Source organism: Pyxicephalus adspersus, chromosome 6 (genome assembly GCF_032062135.1).
Source record: "Pyxicephalus adspersus chromosome 6, UCB_Pads_2.0, whole genome shotgun sequence".
NCBI lineage: Eukaryota > Metazoa > Chordata > Amphibia > Anura > Pyxicephalidae > Pyxicephalus > Pyxicephalus adspersus.
Genome location: NC_092863.1, coordinates 1,124,954 through 1,135,456, shown reverse-complemented (window position 1 = coordinate 1,135,456; position 10,503 = coordinate 1,124,954). Strand labels below are relative to the sequence as shown.

Sequence of the window (10,503 nt, the reverse complement as noted above, 5' to 3'; positions counted from 1 at the left end):
ATATATGAACGATCCTGCAGTGACCCCCATAGTCATAGACATTGCTAATCCTCATGCCCTGATATATGAACGATCCTGCAGTGACCCCCATAGTCTATATTGTATATTGGTAGTGCTCAGGCTTCATTATCTGTGTGATCCTGCCATCATCCTGCACAATCATGTGTATTACTGGTCCTCATGCCATGATATATGAGAGATCCTGCAATCATCATATATATTGGTAGTCCTCAGAATTCATTATCTGTATCATTAAGAAGCACAGAGCTTCCTTTTAATTTTAACCCTTAACCCTTCCTGTTATTGGGTGACTTGGCAGCAAATCACATACACCTTTACTTCTGTTTTCCAAGCCTCAGGGAGCCACTTACCTCTGACTCCTTATAATACCTCTCGGGGATATCATCATAGGCAATGTCAACAAAACACACTTCCCTCTCCAGGTCTTTCACTTCATGATTAAATATCTACAAAGAACAAAGCACAACAGCGGTTAGGCTACTGCTGCCTGAAGAGCTTACATTCTAATTGGCTAGGGAATAAATATAAACCATAAAACATGACAATGTCATACAATCAATCACATGGAGCTGAAGCACTGCGACGGCTTTCCATCTCATATATAATATACATATTATACAGTGCTGAGTAATCTAATTGCAAATTTAATGGATAGTTTGTTGTCTGTTGTTTTGTAGAACAAATGAGAGTGTTTCATTACGGCTTTATAAGTGGAGGAATATACAATCATTTCATATATCGAGTGGACCTGTCATCAGGTTTTTATTGTTCGGTGCAGCAAACTCAGTAATGTGCCATGAAATGCTTGCAAGTATTTATAATCTCATAATACTTGACCTGACAATGTTATCATCACGGAGCCATCTTTGTTCAGATATTACCCAGGCTTTGTATTAGAGTTACAATAATGACTCACCTCATTAAATATCTAATGCTTGATATCTATATTGTTTAATTACCTGTACAACAATATATAGTCCAGACCCCCATGTGATGCACATTATCTCCGACAATCCCATCACTGGCCACAAGGTGGCGGATCATTCATCCCATAATGTGACTCCCATTGTAAATTTGGTGACATTTTTTATTAAGCTAAGAGAAAGATGCGACTATTAATGCTACTGTCAGCTTGTGTTAAATAATGAAGACCGCATCCCAGGCTGCATACACAGCGCCCAGGGCTCTTCATGGTGCTGAATTGCATGAAATAGGTGCAGCACTGAAAGGTTAATTCAATTAAACTCTGCAGAAGGGGACAGCTCCCTGTGATTTTTACACATAAATGAATAAGGCCATCCGCTGTTTGCATATTTAAAGTCAATTTAATAAAGGTGAGAGAATTGCACTGGGATTTCACTGTCTGATAAACTCATTGCCAATTTTAGCTGGAACTGTAATTAGGTGGAGGGATGGGGAATTACCCTGATATGCAATGTCCTCTTATGTATCAAGGACCTTTTATAACACGCTGGGTGTCACCGGGTATCAGGGCCAGTCTACCCAAATATCAGGGCGTAGTTACAAGCTGAGTATTGTTACTCCTACTGGTTTCCTAAATACTCTGTTAGCAAGACCACCATTCCATCTGTCTACGATGAGGTGCTCCAGCTCCTTGTGCTGTATCCTCCATTGGCTATATGGAGACATTAGAGTGTCAGCTCCTCTGTACAGAGATGTGACTGGCTCAGTGTTCTCTATACAGCACTGCGGTATATGTCAGAGCTATATAAATGTATAATAATAGTGTGTGACTGTGGGGGGAGATTAGAGTGTCAGCTCCTCTGTACAGAGACTGATGGGACTGGCTCAGTGTTCTCTGTACAGCACTTCTCTGTACAGCACTGCGGTATATGTCAGAGCTATATAATGTATAATAATAGTGTGTGACTGTGGGGGGACATTAGAGTGTCAGCTCCTCTGTACAGAGATGTAACTGGCTCAGTGTTCTCTGTACAGCACTGCGGTATATGTCAGAGCTATATAAATGTATAATAATAGTGTGTGACTGTGGGGGGGACATTAGAGTGTCAGCTCCTCTGTACAGAGATGTTACTGGCTCAGTGTTCTCTGTACAGCACTGCGGTATATGTCAGAGCTATATAAATGTATAATAATAGTGTGTGACTGTGGGGGGAGATTAGAGTGTCAGCACCTCTGTACAGAGACTGATGGGACTGGCTCAGTGATCTCTGTACAGCACTGCGGTATATGTCAGAGCTATATATATATATAATAAAAGTGTGTGACTGTGGGGGGACATTAGAGTGTCAGCTCCTCTGTACAGAGACTGATGTAATTAGTTCAGTATTCTCTGTACTGCGGTATGGAATATGTCAGAGCTATATAAAGGAGTACTCACACTGTCATTGGATCCTTGATTATCTTCATATTTTGTCTCTATATGAATGGAGAATTTAGGGAGAAATGAACACTGTAAGGGAATAAAAATCACAGATTAATACAGAGGTTTATTATATTTCTATAGTTAGAATAGGGTGGAGGATCAGGCTGGCAGTCCCTGTGCAGGAAATGACACCTCGGATATCTATGGGCAGATCATTGCTTGGTGTCTGCTGCCATGCAGATAATTCATTTACTTTTTATTGATATAAATCAATGCAAAATACATGCTAAGAAGTCTTCCAGATAAATATTTATGGTAGGAGTTCCTCTTTAAGTTATTAATTGGCTCTCACACCATGTGGTCTGATCTGCAGTTGGGGCAGAAAATCAATTATTTGCACATTTATATACCTGACCAGGAAAATTACCCAGCCATGTGGCATCATTAAAGGTCATTCAAATTAATTATCCAGGCTGGTAGAACTTTCATGAGGTGGTAATTAACTTGTATCCATTGATAAAGGAATTGGCTAATTCACCCCCCCCCCCCCCTTCACTATTCATTGTCATCCCTCCACACATTGCACAATGGCTGCTATCCAAAAATCCCAGAAAATCTCATTATAAAAATCCTGATAACATCCTGGAACCTCCATGACAGCAAATCTTCACTTTTCTGTATGCAGTATTATTGTGAGATGTATCTACCGTATTTTTTGCCATATAAGACGCACTTTTTCTTCCCCAAAACTTGGGGGGAAAAGTTAGTGCGTCCTATATGACAAATGTGTTAAAAAAAATATTTAAAATATTATACTCACCCGATACCCGATCCTGCGTGTGTGTCTGGCTGCAGCGTGTCTCTCTTCTCTCCTCTGCCAGCATCGTGTTTTCTCCTGTCTGTAAAGCAAAGCGAAAGAAGCCGGCACAGCGCCACCTGCTGTTCCCTGTCCTAACTGCCGTACAATAGAAAAAAAGCACAGAGTGAACAGAAGGGGAGTTTGAATGACACAGAGTGATCAGAAAGGGAATTTGAAAGGTACAGAGTGATCAGAAAGGGAATTTGAATGGCACATAAGTGATCAGAAGGGGAATACCGGTATGAATGGCACATGAGTGATCGGAAGGGAAATAATCTTTCAGAATCTTTTTTTCTAGATTTTCCTCCTTTAAAATTGGGTGCGTCTTATATTCCGGAGCGTCTTATACGGCGAAAAATACGGTATGTAGTTATTATTATTATTATTAGAATATTTTTCAGCACCCCATATATCTGTCTATTGTAGAGTTAGAGGGTCTCTTATCTGCAGTTCCTGGTAGCCCCAGGTACTGGGAAACATGTGACCCACTCCATGTGACGGTACCAGTACATGGAGGGAAGCCCACAGACTTTATGTAATTCATGACTTATACAACTTACATCCTTCTTGTCCTTAGCTGCTGATTGGAGCATTGGGGATAAAGTCAACCTGTTATATTTCCAAAAATTACAAATTCACCGGTGGCCAATCAGTAATACTTATTACTTCAGTAAGGTGAATTTGTAATTAGGCAAACCCACAGCAATGGAATGTTGTTATTGTTGATTGATTCCTCCGTCACCACTCACAGTTCTTCTAAAGCAACACAGACTTTATGAAACTTGCTATTTGCATAGCCAAAATCCCTTCCCCCAGATGGCAATACACCCGCCTGCTTTAAGGTCATTTAGGCACTGAGAATTGCATTGTTAAGCTGCGTACACACTTGCAATAATTATCGTTGGAAACGAACAACGACCGATCGTCCGATAATCGTTGCTGACGATGCTGACGAATGAGGATTGTCACTGGAAATGAACGACCGTCCCGGCAGATCTGATTGAGCCAGGATCATTTACTTTCTATTGTGTGTACAGTCGTTCAGTGATCGTGGATGTTTCTGCGGTACACTTTCTCCTTTACATGTCACTCCCTGCATCATTCTAACGATCCTATCTAGCGTGTGTACACTGTTGGTGGATTATATTTGAACGATCGAATCGTTACCGCATGTACAGAATTGTGCACAATACGATCGTTCAAATTATTCGTGCATAATCATTAGTCATTCGCTTTCGATAATTATTGCAAGTGTGTACCTAGCTTAAGAAGCAAATTATAAATATTCTGCTCCTCCTAGGGGGCTCAGGACAGAACTGGAGGGGATATCTAAAGGTTCTGATTGGCCACAATTAAATTTGACTTTTCAGTGGTTTTGTTCTTGTTTAGAGTGCCATGGATCCTGATAAAGGACAGATATTTATTATCCGAACAGATTCTTGAAGGAATAACAAGACATTTTATTATATTCAGCACTCATTGCCTCTTGTTGTCATTCTTCACCTTACAATGTCTTGTCATCCGTTAAATTAAAGGGATCATCCATTAAATACCCTCTAATACCCCCTATTGATACCATTGGATTTTTTCACCCTGCCGAGGACAATCTAAGGGCTGTGAAATCTTCCTGCAGATTTATTTAAAATATCTGCTTCGTCTTCTTCCATCTTTAGAAGGGTCGCGCCAAATGTTATTTTTAGGACCTTGGAAGACGTCATATCACCAGATAAAAAAAGTATAAAATTTATATTTTTGTGCCGTTGCCTGGCAACAGAGTCTTTATCCTCTGACTTGGTGGCAGCAGCGGAATACTGAAATAAGCAAATATTGTGTAAATATAAAAAGGAAGTGTATTGTGATCCTCAGGTGCTCTGTGTTTCTTGGAGCTTCCTGTAATACAGACCGGTCACTGCTGCTGTGGTCTTGTGCAGGGTGACTGGTCTTGTATCCGCCCCCTCCTGAAACTTTCTGCAGCCTGTAGTGGGGGGGATGATACCCTCTGTGGATATTGTTGGTTTCTTGTAGAAAATGATTGTATTGGGGCCCTCAGACTAAGAGGAAACATCAATAAATGTGTTTATTACTTTGTATCTGTAATATGTTTATTTATTAAAATTTCTTTGCCTACTAACAATTTAGAGATTACATTTGTTATAAAATATTGTAGAGGGCAGAATATGTAACTGACAGACGTTATAAGACCACATAATAAGGGAATATTGCTATTGTAAAGGAAAAGAATATATTTTTCATTTGGAATAAATCCCACAACCCACTATTATCCATCTAGGCGGAGTTTCTGATGGCTCACAACACGGGCGGGTAGTTTTATCAATTTTGCTGCACAGCAAGGCATTGCCGACACAGGAGCATTGAGATCTATTATAGAAGTGATTATGTAAGAGGTTTACTGAGAGATCGCATCTCCATGCAAAGACTCCTGAAAAGAAACGCTCCATCATCATATGGTATCTTGTGTTATAATGCTCATGGCTTCTATAGGTGTGTTGGAGTGATTAATTTCTGTAAATAGCACCTTCTACAAACCCAGTAACCATTTTCCTAATACTACCTTTACACATATGAGAATGGGTTTTGTCCTCCTGGTGTTCATGTTCCTAAAAGTGGAGAATAGAGGTACCATAATACCACCAAACTGATGATTAGATGCCTCATTCACCAAAATGGAGTAACTGGTATCCCACTTGGGAGCTCCAGCTAAGGTCACGATAGCTGTTTTAGGATTAGTGGTATATCGCCCATTGATTATCATTGCAGCTGCATACGTGTATGGAAAAAAAGCATTGAACAGTTTGCAACAGCTTCTCTGCTTTTCCCGTGGGGTCCACCATCAAAGCTGATTCACAGGCCCTGTATCCTGGCAGCCATGTCTTATGGAGCAATAAACACAAACGTGACATGACAATGTTATAGCAAAAATTAGCAAGTGGTGATATAATGGAATATAGTGGAATAGTAAAATAAAACAGGAGGAGAGCTTACCGTGTACTCTGCACCCCGATCCCATCAGAGGAGAATATAGAAAAGAGAAGACAAGGAAATGATCAGTACATTAAAACTAGTAATACATTACTTAATTACTGAACACAGCCCTGCACCTCACCTGTAATAGTGTACGGATAATAGTTCCACGCCTTCTCTGTCACATAGAAGATTTTTGGTACCACAGCACGCGCCCAGCTTGGGAGCTTACTAAAAAAAAACAAAATGAATGGTATGTTTTAAATTAGTTTTTTTAATGGCAGGTGATACAATACAATCACACATAAAAAGTGTAAATATAACATTTCCTTAGTCTTCTATACCCTTGTTGATCCCCGTGGTCCCATTCGGCCGGGTGCACCACCCAGCACTTTTCAGTAACCACCCGGCTGTTGTTGTGTTGTTAGAATTTACATGATTGTGTGATCTCTGAGCTGCGATTTCAGTCCAGGAGATAGATGGTGCTGGATGATGGCTGAATAGAGACAACTCTGCCCTTCTGATAATACAAAGGCATAGTAAGGGGTGCTGAGAGTTCTGTGAAATGACTAGAAGTGTTACTAACCTGAGTGTGATAACCTGAGGTCAGAATGAAAGCAGCCAAGAAAGGGGACATCCTCTGCAATCCTTCTTGGCTTGTTTTCAAAGAATTGTAGATACATTTGATATATAGAAATATAAAAGTATGAAAGGACCTGGCCAGTCTTCCCCCTTCCTTGAGGAATCCGGTGTACATAGTTCAGGGAACACTGAAGTGCTGCTGTCCTCTCTGATCGCTGAGATATTTTTACCAGGTAAACTCTCTTATATAATCAGCAAGGCGAGCGGCAGATGGCATGAGGACTGGGCGCCACTTATGGCTGCACAACCAGCCGTCTCTGCACAACGCACTGAAGATTAATAAAGAGGCAAAATGCACTCATACTTCATATTCAAGTCAGAACTGGAAAGACAATTTCATCAATTCGACAGGAATATATCTAGGACAGCCCCTATATGTTCACCATGCTGGAGGGATTCACACTTGTACAAGCCCAGAGTAAGGAGTAACTGCACCCAATAGGGTCTATCCATGAACAAACTCCATCTATGAGATTTCCCCCAATAGTTTGTGTCTCTGCCCCTCCCACAATAGGGAGATTTCCCCCTAGTTTGTGTCTCTGCCCCTTCCACAATGGGGAGATTTCCCCCCAGTAGTTTGTGTCTCTGCCCCTCCCACAATGGGGAGATTTCCCCCCAGTAGTTTGTGTCTCTGCCCCTCCCACAATGGGGAGATTTCCCCCAGTAATTTGTGTCTCTGCCCCTCCCATAATGGGGAGATTTCCCCCAGTAGTTTGTGTCTCTGCCCCTCCCCCAATGAGGTGCAGTATTCTATGGATAGAGTTATGCTTTAAGCTGTGATATGATACTTGCACACACATTATGTATAATACAAAGCACTTCATGCCAACCCATTATATTTATAGTAAGCAGGTGACCCGGCTGCTAGAAGTGACCACAGTCTCAGGGCAGAGGGCACCTTTGCTGCATCTCAGACAGCAATATACCCCCCACCCGGATTGGAACCAACCACTGACAGGTCCTCTTCAGCAGAAATGGCTCCCTCGGTGTATTGTTTGAACACGATGTTTGAACAGTTTCTGCAAACACTTTTATAAGCCAAAGCAGAAATTAATGAAGCTCGGCAATTATAAACCGCTGAGATAAAATGTGACAAACAGGCGCTGGAGGGCAGATCTGTCAACTATGAGATATCACCTGCTGCTTGTTAAAGAAAAGAAAAACCCAACACAAAGAGATATGTATGTATGTATGTATGTATAGCACACGCTACACGCAGGGCCCTTATCAATGTACACACAGCGGGCAGAGCAGGGAATTCAGGGGAATAACGTATTTACAACTCTATGGAGACTCCGCCATTTATAGGACAGGAATAAATCCATGTTGGGTGGAAACACCTATAAAACCATATCCATTCATTCTATAAAACCTGCAGATATTAAAGTCTGGATGAATATATTCCTGACGTGTTACAATACAGCTGCACTCAGTGACTCTGGCTAGGCTGAGATAATGTCATCAGTCTGCTGCAGGCAGGAGGAAGCAGTTTTCAGTCTCTTCTTCCCCATCATCAGACTTGAACATTGTATCTTTGTAGTAAGTTTGTATCATGGTGAGACCACTCTGACCTCCATTGTTCCTTCTCAGGCACTCTTACACCATACAAATGTCCCAATACTCAAAATCCTTTGCAGAATTCTTTCTACAAACCACAAAGATTTAGTCATTCCGGAGAGAATTTGTTTACAACGGCAGCAACCAAAAAAAAAAAAGACCTATCCATTACCATGCCCATTATTACTGTGCTGGTGATTATACCCCATTGTTATGGTTTATTAATATAGCACCCACATACGCCGTAGCACATTACAGAGCAGTACAATTAAACTGCCAGGAAAATGATCGAATCAATTATTACAAGTACTCTGTGCCATTTGCAGGAGAAATAAAAGAATTTAGGTTCAATTAATAAAAACAGAATTTACCCGCAGTAATTAAGGCCACAAAATAAAACATTTCTGATTTGCCGATAATTCAGCGACCTCTCCGCTATACATAATTCATAAAACGTCAGCGACAGATTATTTCAAAGCTTCCTCCGGCTGGCTAACCTTATGACCTGACATTTCCACAGTTCAAATACCATGAAAGATCAATAAGGAATGCTGATCTCCCTGCGGAAGCCGGATTTTTTGTCTGATGTAGAAATTTAAATGGGATGAAGAAAAAGGCCACTCCACCGCCAGCCAGTGAGAGGGCTTAGACTATGTGTACACGCCAGAGAACTGTCACCTGACACATATACATCGCTCCCTCCATGTTCTGTATAGATCCATCCTAGAAGATCGATGAATGACTGACTGAGGACAACCACTGTACTTTCCTATAGAGGAGGGTCATCCTCCCCCCCCCCCTATATATTTCACCGAGGGTCTTACAACGTGGCACTGCATTCTAATCTGCACAGATGATGTAATAGTTTTATGTCACAGGTTTTCTTCAAAATGAGGTTGGAGTACTCCATAACATCCTTCCACCAAGTTCCCAGATCTGTACACCTCCGGGGCCCATTATGAGTGGGTCCCACCATCCCTGCACCCAGTTCCCAGATTTTTACACCTCCTGTGCCCATTATGTGTGGGTTTCACCATCCCTGCACCGAGTTCCCAAAACTATACACCCAGATCTGTACACCTCCTGTGCCCATTATGTGTGGGTCTCACCATTCCTGCACCGAGTTCCCAGATCTGTACACCTCCTGTGCCCATTATGAGGGGTGCGGGGGGCAGCCATCTTCTTCCTTCCTCTCTTCCACATTCTGATTTTGGACATTCTGATTTATGAGGCTGGTAAGATGTAACTTTGCACAGGCACATTGGTGTTCATTCATTCCTGGTACGTTTCTGAATGTAAGAGCTAGGTGGTGATCAGGGAGGTAAGGACAGTTAATGCAGAGAGGCCTGTCACTTTCTGCAATACTCACCCACCTGATCACTGATTTTCCCAGTTCACCGGTTCCACCTAAATAAGTCCATTCTTGCAGACAGATTGACAGGATCCTGATATGTTTCAGAACCTTGTAAATATTCTTCCTCTCTACAAATAAATGCTATTTACAGAAATGGTAATAAATATTTATTTCCCTACAAGTAAACTGTCTCAGTGTGCTGGACTGACTCTAAAAATAAAAGTGTGATTTGTAATCTCCTAGCAGCACACTATTCACCCCTCGGGAAACCACTGATATCGCCGCATTGCTAATGAACATCCGCTAAGATCCTGGGGTTAATTCACACTGGTAAACAATCAGAACATAATATATATATATATATATATATATATAGCTTCATATTTCTCCTCAGTTCCTGTTTCATTGAACAACAGGAAATGAGAGTAAATCACCTGCTGGACAGAGCTTTAGGTGTTTTGATTAATGTGTCCTGTGCTGTGCTGCAAGACCAGGCATCTGACACCCCCTTTGGGTGGTAACACAAGAGCCGTGGTAAGATAGGAAACCAGCATCTGATGCAGGACCAGGCATCTGACACGCCCAGACGTACGGGACAGGAATGGTAGATTTCACTATCTACCTGCTTGAAAGTTCAGCATTTGACATTGGGTGGCTATAATAATGACAAGGCCACTTTAATGGATCTGAAGGACGATGTAGGATGTGATTCTTCACCCCACTGAATGTGAAGTGTTAACA

At 41.5% G+C, this 10,503-nt stretch overlaps 1 protein-coding gene and 1 long non-coding RNA gene across 2 annotated transcripts in view; one reads left to right on the top strand and one right to left on the bottom strand.

Moving 5' to 3' along the window:
• Window positions 1-10,503, top strand: part of LOC140332865 (uncharacterized) — a 359,753-nt gene that overhangs the window by 20,960 nt on the left and 328,290 nt on the right. The gene's annotated exons all lie outside the window — the stretch shown is intronic.
• Window positions 1-10,503, bottom strand: part of PITPNC1 (phosphatidylinositol transfer protein cytoplasmic 1) — a 55,489-nt gene that overhangs the window by 10,764 nt on the left and 34,222 nt on the right. Inside the window, exons 3-6 of the mRNA XM_072414082.1 lie at window positions 6,352-6,440; window positions 6,231-6,238; window positions 2,384-2,455; window positions 372-467 (exon numbers count right to left, since the gene is read on the bottom strand). Coding sequence (XP_072270183.1) covers window positions 372-467; window positions 2,384-2,455; window positions 6,231-6,238; window positions 6,352-6,440 — 265 coding nt within the window. The remainder of the gene's footprint in view (window positions 1-371; window positions 468-2,383; window positions 2,456-6,230; window positions 6,239-6,351; window positions 6,441-10,503) is intronic.